Source organism: Amaranthus tricolor, chromosome 1 (assembly GCF_026212465.1).
Source record: "Amaranthus tricolor cultivar Red isolate AtriRed21 chromosome 1, ASM2621246v1, whole genome shotgun sequence".
Lineage (NCBI taxonomy): Eukaryota > Viridiplantae > Streptophyta > Magnoliopsida > Caryophyllales > Amaranthaceae > Amaranthus > Amaranthus tricolor.
In genome coordinates, this window is record NC_080047.1 from 43,954,447 (window position 1) to 43,980,442 (window position 25,996).

Genomic DNA, 25,996 nt, shown 5'->3' on the forward strand with positions numbered 1-25,996 from the left:
ACTAAAAAAATAATGCTTTAAATGTGTAAGACGATAAGTATACATCAGATCAACCCAATGAAAATAACCTCACAATGAGACTGTTTCATTGTGCATAAATTTTACCCCCCAAACAAAGACATCATTCTTATATACTTACAGCATCTTCCTCTACTTTGCAAGTCTACCATACAAATCTTTGTCAGATTAGTATATACACTTCTTTTCATTAGCTAGCCTCTGTCTTACAAATTACAATCATCCCATATTGGCATCTGAACATATAGATTAAAATTTGTTTTCATGGCCTGGGTAACTTCATTTCATAACGCCTTCGCGTCATCCCTGCTTTCACTCCTAGCAAATAAATTAACAGAGTTAGCCTGCACTGAAATAGGCTACTTTTGGAATGTGAATGACAATCTCATGTCGCTGGTCACATTGTCTCGGATTGTCCAGATGAAGCTGTATAAGCTCAGTAATAACGAGCTGCCTAGAGAATGGAAGCCATGGGTGCAAGAAGTGGCCCAGCTTTTCTACGATGTTGATGATATAATTGATGGTATAATCCTTGATGTAAGGAAGAAAAACCACTTAAACCAGCAGCAACTGGCTAATGGTCAAGATCAAGAGTGCAGCAGCAGTATGTGGTCTTCTGTTTTGGGTAACTTTGGAGGTCGAAGAAGATCAGGGTGGCAGAAGGCAGTTCCTGAAAATGAAAAGCAAGCAAGGAAAATTATATTATCATCATTAAAGAAATGGGGTTTGCCTCATAAGATAAATTCACTCTTAAAGAAGTTGAAAAACATGGAGAAGCAAGTAGATGGGCTTCTTCAAGGTGTTCCACAAAACCAGACTAGTAGTGCAGCTGAATCCTCCCAAATGGGGAGTATGCGAGTGGCGATTCCAAGATCTTCAAGCCTTTTATGGAGGTCACTTGGTCGGGCAAGAGAGAACGACAAGAAGATCATCATAGAGAAGTACTTGCTCAACTCTGCTTTTCGAGAAAGAGGTGTTTGTATTGTCGGAATGTCAGGTCTAGGAAAAACTACCCTTGCTCAATCCATCCGAAACGATGAACGAATCAAGAAAAATTTCACTGTCACTTGGATTTTTGTACCCGGTGATTTCAATTCCACAGCCAATCTTATTATCGAACCATCTTTGCAAACTCAAGTGGTGAATGGATATCCTCTTAATCATCGTCATGGTAGAAAAACCTTGGTTGTGTTGGATGATGTATGGAATGTGCATCACGGAGCATGGAATAACTTCGTTTCTACTCTTGTACCTGGAACAATCCTTCTTATCACCACTCGTGATCCTAAAGTAGCCTCCATAACCGCCACCATTGCATACCCTATAAACAGGTTGTCAAACGAAGATTGCTCAGAATTGATGATGAAACACGGGTTTCATAAAGATCTATTTGATGATTTTGATCAATATCGTCCTAAAGTGGATGAATTAGCTAGTAAATGTGGTGGTTTACCCTTGGTGGCTACTTTAGTAAGTTTAGCAATGGCAGCTGAATGTAGGGAAAAGGGGCCAGAAGCGACATTTACAGCGTTGGAGCAAAGTGATTTGTGGGATTTGACAGTGTTCAGGAATGAAATCTTTCCAGCTTTAAGATTTGATGACCCAAGTATGCCAACTGAATTGGGTAAGTTCCTTGGTTATCTACCTCTGTTCCCCTGTGATTATTTCTTCAAAAAAGACGAGCTTTTACAACTGTGGATGGCGGAAGGCTTTGTGACGCCTGAAATATGGAGTCCCTCAGGATTAAAAAATGCAGTCCAACATTTTGACCATCTATTATCAAGGTCTATACTTTGTTCTTCAAAAAATTGCAAAGAAGATAAAATAGCTACCTACAAAATTCATGAGTTCACCCATAGGTATGCACAGAACATAGCTTCCAATATGTGCTATCAAATGAATGATCATGGTAAGGACCGTCCATTCTTACCTATGGTCCCTGTACGTCACTTATCTTTATGCTGTCAAAACATAGATGTTTTGCACTTAGAGGTGATTGAAAAATTTTACAGCCGGTTAAGGACATTTCTGTTGTTACCTAAACAAACAGCCAACATTAGTGAAGTCCCAGAATCCTTGTTTGATAAGTTACATTTTTTACGTGTAGTAAGTTTAAGTCGATCCCATATTGCCACTCTTCCTAGATCTGTTAGCAAACTCAAACACCTTCGTTACCTAGACTTATCGTATACACCAATCCAGAGTTTGCCTGATACAATCTGTAAATTACTTGGTTTGCGCATCATAAAGCTGAAACATTGTCCAAATCTTCTCCAACTGCCTACAAAAATATCAAATTTAGTTAATCTAATCCTTCTTGACATGGATATGGCATGTTTGCCCTCTATACCACCATACATAGGAAAGCTAACCAATCTTCAATCTTTAGACGTCTTTACTGTGAAAGATGAAGAAGGATATCGAATCACAGAATTGCGTGATATGAATAGCCTTCAAGGGTCATTAAAGATAAAGAAGCTCGAAAATATTGGAAATGTTAGGGAAGCTGAGAATGCCAAACTAAGCCTAAAGGCCCATCTCTATAGGTTGGAGTTGCATTGGTCACATACCCTTAAGTCAAAACCATTAGTTAGTGCTAAGGGCATCTTAGATATGCTTCAGCCCAACAATAATTTGACAGAACTTCGGTTTGTAAACTACAGTGCATATACATTTTCAAGTTGGCTTACTAGTCCTTCATGTCATCTTAAGGTCATTTATCTGTACAAATGTCCCTATATCCAAGAACTTCCAGAATTTTGGAAGCTTCCATTTCTTAGAACCCTCACTATCGATGCAGCAAGCAGTATACAGCAAATGGGACGGAATTTTTTTGGGGATTTGAAGTGTAGCAGGTTTCCTAAGTTGAAACGTTTAGAGCTTCAGAACATGGAAAGACTTACTAGGTGGGAAGGATTGGATCATGGGGATATGCCTCGTCTTCGTGATCTTAAGTTTATAAAATGTCATGTATTTTCTACGTTGCCTACATTGCGGTTCTTGACAGCTCTAGAGAATGTGGATATTGTACATTGCCCGGAATGGATAGATAAACCAGAGCTTCCTTTATCACTCAAATCATACTGCCGGTATCCATCACATAATTAGAAAAATGTTGATGAAAAATAAGTACTGATCCATTAAAATTACTACATTTGAGTCTTAATGCGTGAACTTCTAGGGCCAAATGTAGTAATTTAAGTGGAACAGTTTAGTACTTCCTCTATCTCATTCAATTTGGTACATTTGTAATAAGAAACTCTCACGTTAAATAACAAATGTAGCAAATTCATTGTAACAAACGAGTATAAAAACTTGTAATTTTAAGACTGTTGTTCTTATCAAATTTTCTGAGTTTAGTAATACTATCATAATTTCATTATTAGTGGTGTAATACATTGAAGATTGGCTGCATAATTGTTTATCCTATTCATGCTTGGATTTTTAACTGAAAACACGTTAAGATTTCTTGACCATGAGAGATTCAAATAATGAACCTAATACCACAATTTACAACCATTTCATGTTTATTCAAAGGGGAGAATCAAAGTTTTGAGTAATGTTTTCCTAAGCTTCTTATTAATCTTTCTACTCTGTAAATACTTCCATAACTACGCATAGGTTTCTAGAACATACTGAATACCAAAAATTTAAGACTTAAAAAGAGAAAAAAAGGAGTAAGAAATACAAAATGAATTTAGGGCAAAACACCGCAATTAGCAATCGTCACCACTCACCACTCACCGAGCAAAAGCTTACTCAATTCCTCGTCATTTCTAATTGCCAATTGAATATGCCTTAAAATAATTCTAGTATTCTTGTTCTCCCTTGCTGCGTTTTCGACCAATTCCAAAACATGTATATTCAAATTCAAACCATTTAGAATATCAGGGAAAAAACAGGTCGCAAAAATCAATTTAATAGCATCACAAAAAACAGAGTGGATAACGAACATGGGAAATACCTCACCAGCAAGATATTCAAGAAAATTACAGAGATAAACATGAGAACAAGAAAACAAAACAAATTTAAATTCAAGAAACAGAACAAAAATCAAAAATTACCTTGCAAAAGATGAGATATAGAGGGAATTCATGAGGAAACAATTGAGGATTGAGGAGGTTACACGAAGGCATAAGTAGTGTGTATAAGCAGTGAAAGAAGAAAGGGAGAAAAGTGGTTTAGTGCCAATGCTCTTCATGCATTTTGGAGTTGTATATTAAAAGGATGTTGCATTTATAATAAATAAAAAAAAACTGGTCAATGTTCAATGTTATGTGGACAGTGGACTACAATCTATGAAGTAATTTTTTTGGATTACATAGCATATTGAGGGATGGGGTTGATTAGGTGAAAATGGATCTTATGATTTTATACATAAATTTTTCATTGACTCAACTATTCATAATAAAATTACAAGGAACCCTTTTTATAGGGTGAAGTTTTTTACCTAATTACAATAAACTTGTTATCAACATATATTCCTACCTAAAAATAATATTTTTAAATAACTACTAAAATAAAACATCTCTTATTAAATTACCTTACCTTATAACCGGATTACATTGTTAACAATTAGTTTATAGGAACATAAGTTCGTTATCACGAGCATATGCAACTATAACCATGTTCCGTTGTCAACTTCATCATCATCGTCATTTTCAGTGAAACTCTCGTAAGCAGCATCAACATCATCAGTATCTGATGATTCTAGATCGTTAGCATCAGGTTGATATGCCACTGGAGCATTATTAAATGCATTCCAATCAGGAGGAAAGGTCTTCTGTAAAGCTTCGGTGAGCTCCCCACCTGTTCTCTCGATCTTACGCAAGCATTTAGACCAGAAGACGGCAGTACCCATATCGACTGTAATTCCAGAATCGATCATTTCTTTGGAAACGCTCAGGATTCCAGTGCAGATGTACTCTTCTGCTACGGTTGCTCTAAACAATAATGATGTCACTAGGCAGTGATATACAGCCTTATCGGGCTTTAATCCAGCTGATTTCATATCGTGAAAACATTTCAGCGCTTTTTCTGGGAGAGATGCACGTGCCCATCCATGTATTAGTGTTGTGTAAGTCTTAACGTTAGGCTTCACTCCAACTGCTTTCATTTCTTGAATTGTCCTAGCAGCTCGCTGCACAACACATAGGACATGACAGAAACATCAAAAAATAAATCACCAAATGGATTTAGTCGTGCAAATTACATAGTATGTGTGGAAGAATTTTCGGCCCCCATGGCCGTATCACAAAATTTCAAAACAGAGAGATGCCACCATTCAGATCTTCGAACACTCGATGACACCAAGTCATGGGGAATTGCCAGTAATTATATTTGTACACTACAAATCTGAGAGCATATAAGTCGGGGTCCCATAGGAAAAATTTCTTGAGGATATCCTTCCAAGAGTGATGTACGTCTCGTATACATAAACTACAACTTCTAGACTACAAATTCTCAGCTTCTAAACTACAAATAATAGTATGATAAATTTGCTTACTCCTATAACAATTCAGCAGAAATTCGGAAACGTATTAATTTATCGAAGGAGAGTCCCCAGACACCAAGAAACACGCAAACAGGCACCAATACAGCTAAGGCAGAATATAGCATCTAATGTTGATGAGTATATAAATACTTGCAGTTCTGTAGTGTACAAGTTTACAGAATACAGAAAGTCATGATCTCAGTTAAAGGCCTCGGAAAAAAATTTATTAAGAATATAAATAGAAATTGTAGCTTAGCCTCCAAAGCAAGAGGGAAGAAACTACACAGGCAGGAATGCAGGATACAATTTTCTTATGACAGGAACGATCAATAGGAGTGATTAAAAATCTAACAAACATACCGCCATATCTCCAGCCTTGCAACACGCATTTATGAAAGATGTGTAAGTATGAATATCAGGTTGCACGCCATCTTCTCTCATTTGTTGCAAAAGGTCAGCAGCCTCCCAAACATCGCCTCTTCGAGCCCATCTACAGAGTATAACAGGAAATTTAGCAGTCCAACAACAAAAGCATTTTTCTATATAAAAAAATAAAACATTCCTGATATCTCATTGATAGAATTCGCAACATTGTGCATTACCCATCAACTAATATGTTATAAACAAATGTATTTCTAGGGATATTCTGAGCACTCATCTCCCTTGTTACTGCTAGAGCACTTTGCATCCTCCCAGACTTGCAACATGCCTTGAGCAATGCTTCATATGCAAAAACATCAAGCTGAAGTCCATCTTCTTTCACTTTAGAAAAATATTTAAAAGCTTTTCCAGTATCACCCTGAGCTGCATAACCTTGCATAATTGTTGTGTATGTGTGCTCATTCGGATTCACCCCTGCTAATGCCATCTCATCTAATATTTCAACAGCCTTTTCCATCTGAAAGTGAGGAAAATTTAATATATCAACTAAACAAATGCAGAGAAGAGCACCATGAGATTAAACAACATAAACTTTTCTCATATACTCAAGAGGACTTAAGAAAACAGCTTAAGGCAATCAAAACGGCTTTCACATAGAAGATGTCGAAAGCATTGCTAGGTAACTATGACTTGGAGTCAACAGGGAAAGTCTAGAAATACAAAGCAAAAAAATAAACAAATTGGTCATTTGCTACTCATCCAAAATTCTATTGTGCATTTTGAAAATTGCTCGTGCAAAACATGTATTTTTGTCTAATTCAGGTTATTGATTGTGTTTAACAATTATCTTTAGCACAAGATGAGATTTTCTAGGCAGAAATTGCCTTATGTTTATGCACCTGCAATTTCTCCTGCTTGAGCCTTACAATGCATGCCGAGGCCCTAAGACACGAGGAATGAAGACATGCCTGCCTTAAAGGATCTGGACTAGAAAGTTTATTATGAAACACTTCAGAACATCATTATTTGGATGTCAAAAATGTTAATAGCCCAACTATTACCAATTATGAACTCTAGAACATCATTATTCACCTCTCTTTGTTCTCCATCTGATGGGAGGTATATCTAACACTCTCTGGCATTCCTCGCCTGCATTCACACGGTTGCTCGAATCACAGGCAAATACAACAAAGAGTTCATTCTTATGGAAACAGCTGCTCTGCTGATGGCACTAATGAACTTTGGAAATATTCAAGATTTGGACTCAAAGCGAATAGACTCGCATTAGTCCACAATGTTGATAAGCCTTCCAATTACTGTATTGAATTACATACAAAACTCTAAAATGTGTTGCTTATGGTTAAATTCGTAACTTTTCCAGAATGTTTGTCTTAATCAGTTTTAAACAAGTACGACATAGTGGGAAGTGGAGTACTTAGTCAGCTTGGTTTCAGAGACTTGTCATTCAGAACAAGCCTTCAATTGACAGAAGAGGGTGAGGAACAACAACAACTGATAGCAGGTGGTATCAGAAACTCAGCCATTTGTTATCATGTGGTTATTGACCAAATAAACAATCTTTACCTGGCGTTTTTCAACAAGACCGAGAATCAAAGCATTAAATGTGTGAACAGTTGGGATACAGCCATTTCTTCGCATCATATCAAAAATGTCAAGGGCTCTTTTCATTTCTCCAGCTCTAGCAAAACCATGAATGATGGGCATAAATGTCCTCGTTGTGGGTTTATGTCGTTCTTTCTTCATTTGCTCAACCATGCGAACAGCACGGTCCATGTTACCCATTCCACAAAAAGCTCTTATTATATTGTTATAGAGCACAACATCAGGTTTCAGACCATCTCTCACAACATCCTCAAAAATAGCAAATGCATTGGCCCAATCTTTTAACCTAAGGAATCCATTCATCAACATAGAATATGTCTTCATGTTATGTCTGATACCAGCAGATTTCATACGCTCACTTACTTCTAGGGCCTTGGAGACTTTTCCCAGCTGCAAAAGAGTGAATTTTTATTAACAAGTGCCCAAAATAATGTTAGACTTGGAGAAACATACATTAGTGAGAGAAAGGGACAAGGAATAGATACTAATCATAGATATAACATTTCGAACAGGTACGCAAAATGTCAACACAAATTTAAATGTAACCTGTTTATTTAAATCATGGAGCATTCACGTAAACAGAAAAATTCAAGAATTTGATACTGCAAGGTGCTCTAATAGTGGTAGACGACCAGCGTGATACAACATTATACATCATTGATTTTTCAATTCCATTACATACCGTCAAGCAAGCATCCTAAACAGCATCCATGAATTTATATTGCATTCTGACATTATTAAATGATGAACGTCATAAATGGCTTCAGAGGGAAAATATAGGAATTCTTTAGTACATAATAACTAGTAATTAGTTAATTAGAGTAACAAGGTTTAGGGAGAAATAGTATAAATAGGAGGGGAAGGGGGAGAGAAAGTCAAAATTGCAATTTTTTCACAAAAAGCAAACTATTATCATGATGCCCCTCCAACCAAGAGAAAGGTAATGATTAATCAGTTGTGAACAAAAGCACAGCTAGAAGTACCTTTGTGTAAAGATTCAATAGGCATCCATAAGTGACAACTGAGGGTACAAAGCCACATTCCTGGAAAATCAAACACAAGCAAATTAGAAAATACTAACCCTACAATGAATTAGACATGTGAATAAGACAGAAACAAATACGCCAAGAAATATCCTGGAAACGTTACTTCTGTAAAAGCTAACACTAAAATAATTAAGTAGATAATATATCCGCAAGTTTGTGAACTGGATAAAAAAATTCCACATTACTACGGCAAGCAATTCAACTCCTAATCAAAAGAAATGCAATAATTATTTAACAAATACTTCTTTGTAAATTTTTCAATTAACACTTTTATATTCCTTACAGCATAACCATATTTGGAAGTTTCAAACTTTCTCCATTCGGTTTTAGTTGCTACACAAGGATTTGCACAAGAATTAAGAAAATGGTATTGATCTGTTAAAATAGACATTTACATAGTTTTTTTTTTGCCAAAAATAGTAATGTAGCACGTAATTTGAAACGGTTAAATAAGAAAAGTGTAGCAAGTAAAATGGAATGGAGGAAGTATTACTTAATAGTTGTTTTTAAGCTTACCATTTCTACTATTTGTCTCCTCATCACGTTGGCCCCCTTTTTTCCTCTTTCAATTCTCCCTATTTTTTGTTTCCCCCACGTTGCAAGTTAAAAATACAAGTGTGAAGAATGTATTGGTCAAACAATAAATTTCAGAAATCATCACTCACGACAACTACTGCGATGACCAGTCACTGGAATTTCCTTCCATTCTTCCCATATCAAAGTGCATTAGTAACAAGAAGCAAATCCATTATTATGATACTAAATCAGTATAACAAATAATAGTCGATATCAAAATGAAACTTAAACATACATCAACATACAAAATTGATATATATGCATATTTTTTGATACTTGCTCAAATTGGAGGCAATACCTTCAGTCTCTCAAACACAATCAAACATTTCTCTTCATCACCGATCATAGTGTAACCATCCATCATAGTATGGTATACATCAATTGGAGCATCAATGCCTTGTTCTTCCATCTCCCTGACAAGCCCTTCTGCACGGTCCATATTACAACTTTGACTGCATATATAAAAGTAAATAAACGATGTGCAACCGAAAGAACTTTTATGGAGAAAACTAATTAATTCAATTAAGACATGATATCATGAACTGCGTTAGAACACTAACCAGTAGGCATATATAATATTGCCATAGATTATTGCATTAAGTGTTGTATGTTTCTCTTTTGCCTCTCTGAACCATTGATCTGCAACCCTTCCAAGAGGACATCAGCAAGTATTAGATGTTTGACACTACTCAATTCAACTACAACCACACATCAGAAAGAAAATTAACTTATATCAAGGAGTCTCTGACACATAAGTTATAGTGTTGCGTAACAGACAGACGGTGAAAAGCTATCAAAGGCTAGCAGAGACAATTTTCCATCAAATATTTCTTGCAAGGTAAAACTGCATTGTTATACAAATTTATAAATCCAACAGCGATTCAAGATAGAGAAAGAATTACTCGGTCGATCTTATATAAGCCTAAATGACTCTCAAGTCTCAACACCTTCCCTGTCAACCAATTTGCCATTCTTTGAACCTTGCATCTTTCCCCTCTTTCTCATGTTGACCTCTGTCTACCTCCACCTTAATACTAATTACCTCATATGTTTGACCTTATACACAAATCTATAAATTATAGGGTTCAATCTAAAAAGATCTTTTAAATACTTGTTTCTTGTTTCTTCAAAAGATAAAAGTCAAGTAGTTTATCCTTGTATAAAAAGAACAAACGAGATAGAAAAACGATTGAAAGCCCATTAACTATTTACAAGCAAAGATAGTCCATACCAAGAATTTGAAGTTTCGAAAAAAAAAAAAAGGAAAATTTTACCATGAATAATACAACCTTTCAACTTTTTCCCTATCATAATATCAACTATTGATTAGCCTTAAATAATCCCAAGTTCCAACTTTAAGGGTTATTTCCCTCTATCATCCCTAACTTGTTGATAAACTACAATTGTAGGTCAACTTGCCAAAAAAAACAGAAATTAAAAAACTAAATCATATTCAAAAAGTAAAAAAAATATAATAAAAACACTTACTCCTCCCTCCCACCACAGCCGACCACCCACCCCTTCCCCTTCCCATCTAGGTGCAACCACCCTCAAACCTTCCTACCACCCCTCCCCCTTCCCCTCTCCCTAGCCCTCACGACCAGCCCAATCCCCCATTTCCCTCAAGACACCAACCCCCTCCCCTACCTTGTCGTAACTACAACTCCTCCATCAGGCCACCTCCACTTCGACACCCTTTAACAACCAAGTTCGAGACAATCTATCAACAATACCAGCAAACTTCCCCTCTACCCTCGGAGAAAATCAACCACCCGAACCCAAAGAACACACCTACCGGCAAACCACCCAACAAACAACCCATCACCAACTTCGAACCACCTTAACAACAACCTACCACCATAATTCAATTTGCCCACCCAGATTTACCACAACCAACTCATTTAGGGCGTTTGCTTAGATGGGCAGGGGTGATGGGAAGGATTGGATGTCACGTAGGGCAAGGATGATGGGGGATTTTCTGGCACACATGTGGTGGCAGCGCTGAGGTGATGATGATGTTGGGGGTTTGGCTAGGGTGGAGAGGGATGGGGAAGAGGGTTACGGTGGGGTGGGGGGAGTTTTTTTAATTAATTTTGTTATTTTAGTCAAATTAGGTAAATATGTAATTTTGGATTATATGAGAAACACCCCTAATGTCTATAATATACATAGTTAATTAAAAGTTCAAACTATCCACGTTTTCTAAAATAAAAATGCTAGATTCAAACAAGCACAAGAGAATTGCAATGAACTTTAAACATATTATTCTATAAGAGAAATTACTAACTCGATATTGCCAACTCTAGCAAATCCTCCAACAAGAATGCTATAAGTCACCAAACTCAATTCAATCCCTTCTTCTTTCATCTTCCTCACACATGACAATGCTTCTTCCATGTCTCTGCCCACTGAATAGGCATGAATAAGGCTGCGAAGAAGATAAATCAGTATCACATATCAAAAGTATTCAAAAGAACATAAAGAAGTGCTAATTGAAAAAAAGAGTAACTGAAATTCTCATCAGAAATAAATTAATACTCATTACTACACAAGTTCTCCGTATAATACGCATTTTGACCGGTTCTAGCACAGAATGAACATCCAATATAGTGCTTCATTAATTTTCCATCCACTAAAGTGTTTCATTTATGTTACATTATAGTGTTCCATCAATATTAGGTTACCTTGTAAATACATGTGAAGTTGGCTCAATCCCTCTTGCTCGCATACTTTCAAAAGTTTCACGTGCACGATGCATATCTCCACGTCTTGCATAAAACTTCACCATCAGACCATATTCTTTCCTAGACGGCTAAATTAATAAAACACCAAAATTGAGAAGAGTGCAACATTAAATGCCAATTAAACATCAACTAAATAAATCAAAATAAAAGTAAGAATATAATAATAAAATAATATGTAATTCTTGTAAGAAATATTTGATGTACGTGACCTAACGTAATGCAACTCTTCTAGAAAACAATTCCCGTGTAGAGATGTGCTAATAGCAACAAAATTTATTAAAGAAAAACAAATACATGCACATACACGTCATAACCTTCCGCCTCTATGAATTACTAGTCATGCCGTTCGGTTTGACTAACGCTCCTGCTAATGAATGAGCTATTCGAACCTTACTTAAGTCGCTTCGTATTGGTTTTTTTGACGACATTTTAGTGTCTAGTTTGTCATTGGAAGAACATGCTCATTATTTGGCTTCTATGTTGGAAAAACTATTTGATCATAAGTTGTACGCTAATATTAAAAAATACGAGTTTGGGAAGAATTAGGCAGCTTATGTAGGGCATGTGGTTTTGAAGAATAGGGTGGCTATGGAAAGGCTTCAGTGGCAATCACCACGAACTTGAAGGAATTGCAAGGTTTTTGGGTCTCATTGGATATTATCATAGCAAATTTATTTGTGGTTATGCTAATAGCGTAATATTGCCACACCTCTCACAAATCAACTTAACGAGCTTTTTTCTTGGAATTCTGTTGAGGTTACATTCCAAGCACCTATGCTTAAGGCTCTAGTATTGGGTGTCCCCAATTTCAATCTTCCATTAGAAGTGGAGGTCAATCAAAATGCTCATCGCCTCATCCTATTGCTTGTTTCAGCAAGGCACCAGGCCTTCGTGATCAATCAAAATCTATACTTCAACTGTGGCGCCATCATTTGTTGGGTCGACATTTCATTTTGACAGATGTTGAAATTTATCACTCAGCAGCAAGAACCCTAAACAGCTTTGATCACATAGACTACCATAGTAGAAAATTAGAGTCTAAAAAACATTTAACGTTCCTCACAATGACATATCCATAGAACACCCTCTTCCATGGTACAAAGGTTACACAAATGTTTTAAACCCCTTGTGTTAGGTTGAAAACTGCAAATATAGAAAATGGAAATTCACACAAGACAAGAAAATTGGAAATTTTCTCACAACATATGGGAGTTTACTCACAATGTATCCGTCCATTATAATCAATTCCCATGTTACTTCCTAGCAAGTGCAAAATTCCCTCATGTCAAACAAACAAATTTTACCAAATTTCTAAGACACTGACAAAGAAATGAAATTCCCATTGGAATTTACTTGCTACATCAACCAAACAAACTTCAATAACAAATCGAAATCAACATACACATGGAAATCCATGACCATCCACATAAGGTTTTAGGTTGTTTGTGCAATCAAAAACTATACACTCCCTTTATCCCTCTCAGTTTGCATTATTTCTATTTTTAATGTCCCACTCAATTTGCCTTTCGAATAAGGATATAGATCATACCACTTACTTTTAATTTCATCCACATATTTCACTTTTTCTTTAATATCATTCACACAATTAAATATATCTCATCATTTATTACCAACTTTTCACATTTCCTTAGAAAATCACCCCATTTGCAAAATGATGCAAATTCAAGGGTACGGAGCAGTACAAGTTTCACAATTTCAACAAAACAACATAAACCACAATTTAAAATAGGCGTAATGCAAATCCTAATTCTTTTCACAAGCATTCACTTCACAATTTTAAACAATGTAAGAAAAACAAATTTGCAATCCTTATAGAATCATGAACACTATACCTTCTTAACCCGCTCGAAAGCACGAACAACCGCCTGCCAATTCTCCGGTTGTGAATCCAAAACCTTCTGAAACTCTACCCTACAACCATCCCTCTCCTCGTGCCATTTTGACCGATATTCTCTTCCTTCCCCACCTTTCTCAACCCATCTCTGTCTCTCCTCCACCACCGTCTTCCTCCTCCTTCCATCATCCAACTTAACTGTCAAAATTCTCCCATGAAACTCCATTCCATCAAATTCGACAGCTTTAGAAGCCGACTTCTCTGCATTAGGCCCTTCAAAAATAACGAACCCAAACCCTAAATTCCTATCCAAATTCTCATGCCCTTTAATCAAAATCACGCTCTTAATATCCCCGAATTGCCTAAAAAACTCAAAAATTTGGGGTTTCTTAATCCATAACGGCAAATTCCCCACAAAAATTTTACCCTCTTGGCGAAATTCAACTTTCCCAGAATTATCCTCTTCCTGTTCATCCGTCTCCTCTTCTTCTTCTTCTTCTTCTTCTTCGTGAATTACATTAACCAATAGGTTTTCATTTCGCGGAGAAGGAGGATTCGGTGGAGATAGTTTGGTAGTAAGGCGAAGCTTGGGAGTGAGATTATCTTGCTGAGAGCTACTTTGGGATATCCGGAGATTTTTGAGAGGGTTTGAAAGGTTTTTAGGGGTGGGAGCAGTGGTTTTGAGGGTGGTTTTAGGGCGGCGGAGATTGGTTGGGAAATGAGGAGTAGAAGAAGAAGAAGAAGAAGTGGAAGGAGGTTCGGAAGAAGAATTGTGGGAGGATTGAACGAAACGAGGGTGATAATCCCCGGCGAGAAGAAAAAATGAGAAGGTTGGGGAGAAGTTAGTGTAATGTGTGGTGGTGGAAAGAGTGAAAATGGAGGATAACTCCATTTTTTATGGCAAAGAATTGTAAGAGGGATCACCAAGGAAATGTAGAATTGGAGATGGAATACCGAATGTTGATGGACTGCCAGAGTCGAGATTGATACTCGTTTGTACCGCGGCTCTACGCTATGTTCTACATTGCTATTGAAAGATGTAAAGTTTTACGATTATTTGACCTCATCACTCCCAGCCTCTGACTCATATGAAAGATTTGCTCATAAATATCGATAAAAAAAATAATGTAAAAACCTATATTTATCACCAAGTCAACTCTAGAAATCATACCAATTATAACCATTAAGTATTATAAATATATTAATATTGATTTTATACTAATTAATAAGTTAAATTAATTTGTCAAAAATTAAATTTTTCGTCTTTAATGTTAAGAAGAAAGAGAAAATAAGTAATGGGTTAATAGAAAATAAAAGTTTAAAGAATTGAAAATTAAGAACTAAAATCTTAATTATTTTTAATGATTGTTGATGTTTAATGAATGAATGAAAAGTAAATGATAAAACAAAATATGTTTGGAGTTAAAATGACTACTTTAAAAATAGATTAAAAAAAAGAAGAAAAAAATTATAATCGATAAGATTTGATCGTATGACCTTATGACCATTGATGATTTGATATACTAACTAAAACTGTACCTAACTACTCTACCTTATTAGTAAGTTATTACAATATGATTTTTTTCTATTTTTGATTTGGGGGCTTTGTATGTTTGTGTACCTCAGAACATGGTTTGAACTTTTAACACATCACTTGCAGTAGTTTTTCAGTCGTCTAACATGCAAAATATTCCCTTGGAGAAGCAAGGGAAGGAGATAGGGAAGAAAAGTGTAAGCTAGTTGTAGTTTACAGTCTAAAATAGCATGAACATTAAACCTAATTACATCCAAGTTTTTAAAAGGAGCTTCCATATATCTGATGAAGATCGAGATGATGTTTTTCGCCAGTCTTTTGAGTCTATTTCACCATTTGTTTGTCATGTTGACTTGAAATCTCCCAACCGTAGGTGATGAATATACGCTAACTTTTGCTAATAAGTTTTAGAAGCGTAGATACGCATAATAATATCTTCTCTCAATCGACTTTCTTCTACTTTTCTGAAAAAGTGAGCAAAATGCAAAAACTGTTAACAATAAGACTTGAAACCCAACGTTATTTATCGCAGTGGCGGAGGAAAGGGGTGTTACGATAGATATGGAAAATTAGTATAATGATCAGAATGGTAATGAAAAGTTAGTATCATTTTGATAAGAAAATCTCTTTATAAGTTGCAGGGTCGTTTCTAAGCTTTTGGTGGCATAGGGCAAACTTATTGAGCTTTAATATAAAAACAACATCCACTTTCTAACGTCGTTATGTGCACCTTTTCACCTACACGAGACCCTTGGTAACAAAAATATATATTGATCGAACAATTAGAACAGTCTAAATTAGCCTTTTTAAACGTAAAATCCATCACAATCGTGTGTACGTGTATCTACCAAAACTTATTTTTCATATATAAAATGGAATTCATAATTTTCATGTTGGAGCCCTAGGCACATGCCCCTCCCACCCTACCCTAAATACGAGCTAACAAGTTTAATAAACATGTTTATCTACTTCAATCATCTTACTTTTCTTCACAAAACTCATTGTTTAATAAACATGTTTATCTACTTCAATCATCTTACTTTTCTTCACAAAACTCATTCTAATGCATTACTTATTTGAAGAGATAGTACTTTAATCATCTTACTATTCGTTCTTGAGGTTTTGAAGTCCTCTAAGTGCAGGCAAAACATTTCATTTTCGACATCTCTCCAAAGGTATCTTTTCAAACATTTGAGATTTATGAAATATCCATTCTTGTAACACTCCTATAATTAGATCTAATTTTTAAAAACACTTTTAAAGAAAAAGATGAATCAAAACCTATACCGCCACATCTATTTTTTAGAAAATAAATGTAAGGTTAAACAACTCTAAAATAGCTTAATAAAATTAAACCGACTAAAAAAGTCTTACAACTCATTAAAGATTTAAACTCAATCTATGTCTATATAAAACTTAAACAACTTAAAGTAAAATTTAAACTGAGACATAACTCTAATAAAACTAATAGGTAAACCTCACTCCACGAACCCAAAAATAAGAATGCAACAAGACAAGGGAAAAACTCCCAAAACCAAGAAATTGAGTAATTTCAACTCTATCCGGTAATAACAATTAAGTTTGAAAATAATTTGAGAAAATAATATATAGTTGAGTTAAAAATCAATTTGTATAAACCATATAAAATCACATAAACCAATTAATTAATTTGATATTTAATAATGACAAACATATATAAATTCACGAGAACATCAGTAGGCCGAGGCTTTACCCCTATATCACTTTATCAAGAGGTCGTCACCCTAATATAATTCAAGGCTAGCAGAGTAGTTTCAGGTAACCCTAGTATGCACACCCCTTCTACTTGGATCACAAAAAGTAGAAGGAAGACCAGAAATTGTATTGAGTATTAGAAAATAAAAATCAGCGGCAGCTATACTAATCAAACAAGGCAACTTGTTCATCACCCTTATACTTGGATCACAATAAATATAAGAGTTTCATTTTTCCCGTGTTTCACTTTACGTGATTTAATATATTTTAATAATTAGCATGAACACACAAACATATAATTAAACTGTTCACACAAATTTATCTCAACATGTGAGTTATCGCAAGTGCACGGTGTTGTAGCACGTATGGGTCGAACACAAGGAGTAAGGGTATGCAACTTTCTTTGCGTATTAGTCGGATATGAAAGGGGTTTGTTGGAAACGATAACAAAGAGGGTATGCAAAAGAAATAACGGCTAACAATCAATGATAAAGAAGGGGTAGGGTTAACTCATTCATGATGACTATTTGATGACGATATTCTAGCTTCTTAAGGATCATTAAAGGGTAGCGAATCGCACCAAGAAGAGCAATCTGATCTTTGATCGGGCTTGGGATTGCCTCCAAGCTATTCACCACTAGTGGAAAAAACCTCATTTGCTGCGGTTTTTTGGCCATAATATGCTGCGGTTTTGGCCCCAAGCATTAGTGATAGCAGCAGATGACCTATTTTAAATGCTGCGGTTTAAAACCGCAGCAGAAAAGGGCACCAAATGCTGCGGGCAACAAGAAAACCGCAGCATATAGTAGAAAACTATATACTGCGGTCAAACAAAAAACCGCAGCATATATATATTTTTTTTTTCTTTTTTCGTTTAATACTAAAAATAATCCTATAATAATGTACAATATAATAAACAATGATTAATCCAATAATCCAATGATAATCACAAATAATCACCAATAATCTCTTTGTAATAATAAACTCTCGATCGTATATATATAATACAATAATATGTACGTACATTAAAGTCCTAAAAAATCTAAACTAATTACAATTTACCAAGGACAAAAATTAGCAAGATACGCGGCAATCTTGTCTTTTAATTCGCGCATTTCTTCATTTCTCAAAGGGCGTGTTTTCCTTGGAATGTCGTATAAAGTGTCAAAAACGCTTAAAAATCCTTAAAATCGCAACTTAACACGTAATTTCTAGCATATGACTATGACTTACAATTCTAACCACTTCAACACAATAATATATACTAAATACTGTTGTGTGCCAAGTTTCGTGCAAAACAAACCAAGTTTGAGCTACTTTATGCGCAAAAGTGCCAAAAACGCTTAAAAACCCTTAAAATCGCAACTTAACAAGTAATTTCTAGCATATGACTATGACTTACAATTCTAACCACTTCAACACAATAATATATACCAAATAGTGTTGTGTGCCAAGTTTCGTGCAAACAAACCAAGTTTTGAGGTACTTTATGCGCGAAAGTCCAAAAAAAGCTTAAAAACCCATAAAATCGAATAGTGTTGCATTGTGTACCTTTACTGCTGTCCATTTCGGAAATGTGGCTCTCGATATAGATCTCATTTGTCCACGCACTTTCTTCATTATGCTGAAACGCATGGAAAAAGTAATTATATATATATATATATATATATATGTATATATATCACTTAATTAAATCAAATTGGTAAAATAATCGAATAGGGTATTTATTTGATTAGTTAATTTATATAAGGAGATTTTGAAATTAATATAGATTGTCTTTAATTACACTTTTAATCCATAGTTTATAAATAACGAGTAATAATTGATGTTCATGTGCAAATTGGAAGAGTATAAATATCCTAGACTTTAAATTCATATAGTTAAAATCTAATCTTCATTCATAACATTAAATAGTTAAGTGACAAAAATCCAGTCATATTTTTGTTTCTTCCGGCTTGATTTTAAGTATTTAGTAAAATAAATTGACTCAAATTTCCTTGTAGTAGGGGCGAAGTTATATGATCCTTATGTTCGTTTTCTTTACTACTAATAGTTGTTTTGATATGCTTACAAAAGTTGAAATCTTCAATCAAAGTCAAATTATAAAAAACTTAACAGTAGGTTTCTATATGTACTTGCAATTAGAATTTGAACATTAAAGAAAAGTCAACTATTATATTAGGACACCATAATTCGTTAACCAGTAGCCGTATCATCGAGAGTTTACTAATTCTACAAAAATAGATTTCAATTTTAGATTTTTTTTTTTTACAATTCAATTCAATTCTAAAATTATTTATGGGGATTGGTGATGAATTATGTATTTAATAGTAATGATTTTCATTCATAAACAACATCAAGAAATCAACATTAAATTCAAAATCAAAATTGAAAGAAAAAATAACCTTGAAATCAACTGTCAGACAATGACGGTGGCGAGCGGCGACGGTGGCAGATACTTAATGGCGGCGCTGGTGGTACGGTGTTCCGTGATCGACGCTAATTCGATAAGTTAGCAAGAGAATTTCGCGCGAAAGCAGTGGAAGATAAGCATCGCGTAATCGCGTTTAACATATCATATTTATATGATTTGGGTGGGTTTCCTTTTGTTTCTTTAAGGGAGCACTGGTTTTAGGGCGGCGGAGTTGGTTGGGTAATGAGGAGGAATAGTAGAAGAAGAAGTGGAATGAGGTTCGGAAGAAGAATTGTGGGAGGATTGAACGAAACGAGGTTGAGAATCGCCGACGACGAGAAAAAAATGAGAGGTGGGAAGAAGTGAGTGAAATGTGTGGTGGTGGAAAGTGTGAAAATGGAGGATAACTCCATTTTTCACGGCAAAGATATGTGAGAAAGAATAACAAGGATATGGAGAAGGGAGAAGGGAGAAGGGAGAAGGGAGATGGAATTAGGAATGTTGATGGACGGGTATAGTGGGTGTTTTTTGTACTTGCCTTTACATTGTTTTTGGCTTAAAAAAAAGTATTTGCTAAATGACTTTCAAATCAGCTGAAAAGTTTGATTTTTTAATTAAAATAAAAAGCTATCTTAGTTAGCTTTTGGCTTATTGACTTACTTTTCTCTAATAAATAGTCACGTGTCAATATTTAAATTACCAAGCATCTCCATAATCAGTTGGTTTTTTCAGCTAGCTTAGAGCCAATAAAAATAGCCAACATTTTCAGTTGGTCAAACAAGCCAACAGCCAATTGCTAAACATAAATATAGGCCAGGTTGGTTCGCCTATAAAAATTATTTTAAAAATAAAGTTCTAATTAGTAAAAAAATCGGACAAAATTGACAGCTAGTCTCTTGAGAGACAGGTAGTCTCTTTGAGAGACATATCTCAAACCCAACCCATTAAAGATGAATACCTACTTACCGTATTCTTAAAGCCTATTTACATTATACTTAATACTTACTTACCATTCCTTAGTACCTACTTTTAATATCTTAAATGTCTACTTACATCATTCTTAATGCCTACTTACAATTTTTTAAAAATATATAATAAGTTGGCCAAATTAGAGATAGTCTCTCACAAGAATTTGTCCAAAATTAATCATAATCATAATAAGTAAAAATGAATTATAATTAGTAAAAGTAATTTTAATTGGAAAATTAAATTTAATTAATGAAACTTCGTTATAGTTTACAATTAATAATCAGTTTCAATTAGTAAAAATCAGTTTAAATCAGTAAAAATTAGTTACAATAAGCAAAAAACAGTTTTTCTCTGTAAAAATGAATCACAATAAGTAAAATTAGTTGAATCAAAAAAAATTTGATGAACTAAATAGGTCTTAGTTTTGTACCAATACCAATTAGGCAGTTACCGGTGTATTAAATAAAATTAGAAAGGGTTGTTTTTCTGATGTTAAGATTCATCACAAATTATTGTATGTTACATGAAGCACTTCATATATAGATTAAATAGTCAAATTAATACGAATTAAAAAGAAAACTGAATATAAACTACTTGTTTTAAAGTCGTTTCACTAAAACGTTCTCTCATAACTATAATTACAAGAGTAGTTGAGAATCGGATCTTATCTTGGTTAGAGCAAGTACCGCCTTTCCCAAACAATATCTTGGGATCGAATCTTACCTAATTCTCCCTTTCCCGCAACATACATTTTAATTCAAAAATAACTACAAGAGTAGTTGAAGGTTAATTTAGGTTTTGAGTTCCAAACTTTGTATTGAAAATTAGCCAAAATCCTAAAAATGTAAGTGTCTTACAATAACCCTAATGAACAAGCAACTTTTCCTGTTTAGTGATTCAACAAAACTGCAAAGACCGAAGAACATCAACCCGGAGCTTGATCACCCGTCTGAATTAAGGTCAACAAGTCGTCAAGCCCTCGACATTTGTCTTCTTAAAAATACTTCTACAGTTCTACTCCTTTAATTTAAAGCAAAATTCCATCGGCTTGATGACCCGTCGAACGCGAGATCAATGGGTCGTCAACCTCTCAACGTTCTCTTTTTATTTTGTTCAATTTGCTCGTGTTCAACACAAATAATATGGAGCACATATTTAGAATTGGTATTTAGAAACTAAAATCATAAATAATATACATATTTTTTCTAGTAAAACACTTCTACTCCTTTAAATGACATACTCTTCCATCTTGTATGTTCATAGAAATGGACACAAGTGTACATAATGAATAATCCTAATGGAACTTAAAATGGACATCACAAGTTACTAATTTCAATCATTGTGAGGGAAACTCTAGCATGTCAGAACTGGCCATTGAAGAAGAACCTCTCTGTTTTGTAGGGTCTAGAATCTCTCCCTGTTCATCCTCCTCTTTGCGTTGATAAATCAACGAATTGGGACTATGCTGAATTTTAACCCAATCATCCTTCCCGTCTAGAGAACTACATAATATAAAAGAGGGACAATTCTCTATGATCAATGTTTTAAGTGAAGTAAGCCATTCTACCTTTCGAAATACTGCAAGCTTGGTGCACTTATTTAGCTCCAAATGTTCTAGAGAAGCCATGCTTCCGATTCTACAAACAGCAGCTAATTTTGGACAATCCTTGATAGACAGCTTTCTAAGACGAGGGAAATCACCGTTTTTTACACTAATCCAACATAATAGGTTTAGCATCGATTTGATCTGTAATTGCTGCAACTTTGGAAATGCAACGGTGGAAGTGGTAGCTGCTGTTGCCAATGCCTCATCCCTGAGAAAACGTCCAGCAATAAACCTTACACTACTCAATTCAATCAAGATAAGCGATTCAAGTGAAGGAAGTTGTCCCAGAGACGGTAGGCACAAACAGTTTGCACATTTGAAGAGAGTAATTTTTGTGAGTTTAACAAAGAAGTGGCTGCTAATCCAACACGGAAATTTTGAACCTCCGTAAAAAAGAATCCTTAGGTCGTGGAGGTTCTTGTGTGGCTGTAGATAGTCCGCAACATCATCGATAATATTGATGCTTTCTTGGCGTGTGTCTTTATCAGTCCATCGAAGCTCTAAGCTCTTCAATTGTTGTTTATCATTGAGCCTAGCCTTGAGAGCCTCATTAAAGCTAGCAACATTTTCAAGTCTAGAGAGGCGTAATTTACCATTGAGATGATTCATTTTCTCCAGTTCTCCGATGCCGGATCCTTCTCCGCCAACAATGAACTCTGACAAGGTGCGGAGTTTTAGAAGTGACCCCATCCCATCTGGCATGGAGTGGATACGGTGATGATTACCGAAATCCAGATGACGAAGTCTTGTTAGCCTCTTCATGCATTTCGGCAAGGATACTAGGCTAGGACAATTTATAAGCTTCATAGTTTGCAAATTTTCAAGGAACTCTATGGTTTCAGGCAGCTTTTTAATAAGTGTTTCAGAGAGGTCAAGATAACGCAGAGATTTAGCATTACCTATAGAACTTGGTATCTCTGATACTTTCATCCTGCTCAGATCAAGAGCACGCAAATCTCTCAATGATATGAAAAAATCAGAAGGAATTCGCTCAACGTTAGCCTTGTGATTCTGCAATAGCAGAAGCGACCTCATGTTTGTAAATGATGCAAGCACCTTCAGATCTTTCGAGAATAGACGCTGCAAAATTACATGAACATGCTCTGCTTTTGCACGGGCATATTCAGAAATTACTCTTACTGGATTGATTTTTGACCTTTGTAGCTCTTGTTCTGCAAGTTCAAATCCATTTATTTTGTACCATATCTTGCACGTACCACAATCTTCACTCAGCAAGGATATGCATTTTTTGTTCTCACAGAGAGCTTTGAGATAAGCTGCAGCAATATCCTCCATAGGTTCTTCTTTGATTAGATCCTCTGCCATCCATAACTGGATCAAGGTATCACCATCAATCACATAATCTTTAGGGAAGAGACTACAATATACCACCAAGCAGTCTAAACACTCCTGAGAGATATTTGGACTGAAAACATTTAATAGCTTCTGAGACTGAACACACAGTTCATCTGGGTTTTGAGGTTGACGACACATTTCATCATTTTCCTACAAATTTGGGGACGAAAAAAACTAGTTAATAAAGATAAACGGTTTGGAAAGTGTTAGTGCAAATGGATTATTGCTATCATTTATGTAAGCTGCTAAATGAATATAAAGGCAGCAATTCCACATCCAAAAAATATATTAATGACCTAACTCATTACAATCACCCGCGCATAATTATGCATTATGTAAGGGCTGCAATCATGGGTTAATCTAAATAACCTCTTTATTATCATACAAACAAGGTTGTTTAAGTCTAAGTCTTGAAACCTTGCCTAGGCAAAAGCCACTTAGTGTTGGAATAACTACATGTTATTGTTGTACAATTATATGATCATTATGGATATGCAAGAGTGAATGTACCCCAAGAGTAGTAAGGATATCACATTCGGATTTCTCAATAATGCATGTTCCCGTAACTATATCAAAGACGTTTTCATACTCTTGGACAAGAGTGCTTGAATCCGTTTTGTAAAATGGGCAAAACATTTCATCTTGTACCTGCCAAATAAATGCAAGGGAGTAAATTCCACATCCAAGGAATCATTATGTCCAAAGAATACTAGCACTCTTTTACAGTTGTAATGTACAATTGTACAGACATATTAGTTGACGTACCCTACTTATAAAGATATCAGTTTTCTTGATGTATGATGCTCTGCTTGCTTGTTGAATTAATTTATTTATCTTTGAGTGTGAAACATGAAGAATCTGCACAACAGATTTTCTCGTTATAGTGAAATGAAAAGAAATGATCAACATGGTGACATTATATTAATCTCACTTCAGTAAGAGGTAGCTTTCCTTCTTTATTATGATACTGTAGAAGATCGCCCACAGAGAGGATACCTATAGAGCTAAGCTTCAGATGTAATTTTCCACCTTTTGAAATTCCCTTCAAGCGCCATACCTCGTCATCTAGAGCTGGATTCTCTTTCTTACTATAAGCTGTTAGCACGTAATATAATTAAATATTGCATATTTATAATTTTTTGATTTCAAATTATAACAAAGGAACAACCTCTTAGTCATTATAAAGGTACGGTTGTGTAAATTTGATTGGCTCAAGTCCGATCGGAGGAAAAGAAAACAAAACGTGTAAGATGAGCAAAACTTACCTAAACTTCTATCTTTAACTGTAAAAGCTTCACTTATTGCTCCCCTAACAGTCACTCCTGGGTAAAGGGATTTCTCAACTGTAGCCCCTAATCTGAACTTGTTAGATCTAATCCAACATGAGTTATCAGTGATCTCGACATCATCTATATAAGCAACTCCTTTAAAAAGACATAATTCACTTTTTCCAGCTAGAAGAGGCCGTCTGCCACTCCTTGGATGTAAAATGTATTGATTTAATCCATCACTAGCTAATCCATCACTAGTCAGATCTGAACGAAGAACAGCAAGCTTGACTTTCATGAACGCTAATGGACCATCTTCTACAATGCCTCCAGAATCATCTCTCAATACTACTTTTAGAATCCCTTGCTCACCCAACAATTTCTGATAAGTAAATAGTACATTAGGAATTTGACCTTCGAAACATAATTTGAAAGTCTCCTTCAGTCCTGCACCTGAGTCCATCCTATTTGCATTGTCCATAAAGAAGCGGTAGTCTGAAATAAACAAAAAAAAAAAAAAAAAAAAAAAAAAAACCATGAATACAGACTTGTGATTCATACTTTCTTCACAATCAAAGGATTTTGTCTGATTACTTACCTCAATCGCAGACCTCAAACAAACTTCTTCTGTGCCCAGTCTTTTGATCACTGCTGATCCCTTTGTAAGTTGTCAAACTTGTTTCGCAGAAAATAGGGATTGAGTTTCAATCCTCAAAATGTTCCATTGTCAGTTTCAACGCATTTTGCAAGGATCATGTGAATCAAAAAGTCAACAAGTCTTATTTTTAAAAGTAGAGATCTATAATTGGACTTCACCCACCCACCCACCCCAATTAATCATTAAAAAATTGTCCCAAGAGAAATAAAGAAAGGCAAGCAAGGGTGTTTATAATGGGAAACCAGTATTTTTCATAATTAACTTTTATAATGTTAGGTAGGTAAACTTAATACTCCATTGGTTTTGCAGCAAGTACAAAATATTGATTTATTGAATTGTTATTTTGTTCCGGGGAGAATAAGACAAAATATTTGAAGTATGTGGATGTCAACAAGTGACCTAATATTGGGTGTTCATGTAAACGGTAACCTTTTTTTTTTAAAAAAAAATTCGCCGCGTGTCGCTGATTGGGCGCAGAAAAGTAGCAGCTTGCTGCCACTGACACGTGTGTGCTCCTGCTGTCACTTGCCGCGTTTTGATTGGCTGGAAAAAAATACGTGTTTTTTTTAATTAACAGCTATTTTCATATTTAATTAATTTTTTCAAAAAAACAATTATAACAACGGTCATATTTTTTCGAGATCCATAAAATGAGATATATTGATATTTTTTGACATAATTTTATATTTGCATATTTTCTTCTTATTTTTTTACTTCTTTT

General features: G+C 35.1%; 3 protein-coding genes and 1 long non-coding RNA gene across 7 annotated transcripts; 1 reads left to right on the forward strand and 3 right to left on the reverse strand.

Moving 5' to 3' along the window:
* The first annotated feature begins 282 nt into the window (after positions 1-282).
* On the forward strand, positions 283-3,126 carry LOC130811229 (putative disease resistance protein RGA3). The gene has a single exon (XM_057677444.1). It carries the CDS (start codon positions 283-285, stop codon positions 3,124-3,126), a length of 2,844 nt encoding a protein of 947 aa, XP_057533427.1.
* Positions 1,641-14,803, reverse strand: LOC130828118 (pentatricopeptide repeat-containing protein At5g04810, chloroplastic). Of its 3 annotated transcripts, none has more exons than XR_009047323.1 (11): positions 13,736-14,803; positions 11,823-11,950; positions 11,426-11,566; positions 9,699-9,785; positions 9,437-9,590; positions 8,500-8,559; positions 7,478-7,906; positions 6,115-6,410; positions 5,873-6,002; positions 4,083-5,158; positions 1,641-1,738 (listed from the first exon to the last, which is right to left on the reverse strand). XR_009047323.1 is itself a non-coding variant. In XM_057693935.1 (10 exons), exons 1-10 carry the CDS (start codon positions 14,627-14,629, stop codon positions 4,637-4,639), a joined length of 2,841 nt encoding a protein of 946 aa, XP_057549918.1. In that variant the 5' UTR covers positions 14,630-14,803; the 3' UTR covers positions 3,480-4,636. The 3 variants fall into 3 exon arrangements, 1 of the variants encoding a protein (XP_057549918.1); XR_009047324.1 differs by lacking the exon at positions 1,641-1,738 and adding an exon at positions 3,480-3,849; XM_057693935.1 differs by lacking the exon at positions 1,641-1,738 and having other exon boundaries at positions 3,480-5,158.
* Positions 14,804-15,048: 245 nt separating this feature from the next.
* On the reverse strand, positions 15,049-19,916 carry LOC130828133 (uncharacterized). The gene is made up of 3 exons (XR_009047325.1): positions 19,411-19,916; positions 18,557-18,629; positions 15,049-15,735 (listed from the first exon to the last, which is right to left on the reverse strand). It is a non-coding gene; the product is annotated as an uncharacterized LOC130828133 (long non-coding RNA).
* Positions 19,917-21,227: 1,311 nt separating this feature from the next.
* On the reverse strand, positions 21,228-25,450 carry LOC130828140 (putative disease resistance protein At3g14460). 2 transcript variants are annotated; one of them, XM_057693966.1, is made up of 7 exons: positions 25,216-25,450; positions 25,071-25,112; positions 24,615-24,999; positions 24,281-24,444; positions 24,115-24,207; positions 23,860-23,997; positions 21,228-23,499 (listed from the first exon to the last, which is right to left on the reverse strand). In XM_057693966.1, exons 2-7 carry the CDS (start codon positions 25,089-25,091, stop codon positions 21,724-21,726), a joined length of 2,577 nt encoding a protein of 858 aa, XP_057549949.1. In that variant the 5' UTR covers positions 25,092-25,112; positions 25,216-25,450; the 3' UTR covers positions 21,228-21,723. The 2 variants fall into 2 exon arrangements, with proteins under 2 accessions (XP_057549949.1, XP_057549941.1); XM_057693958.1 differs by having other exon boundaries at positions 21,231-23,499; positions 24,615-25,112; positions 25,216-25,449.
* Between the last annotated feature and the right edge of the window lie 546 nt (positions 25,451-25,996).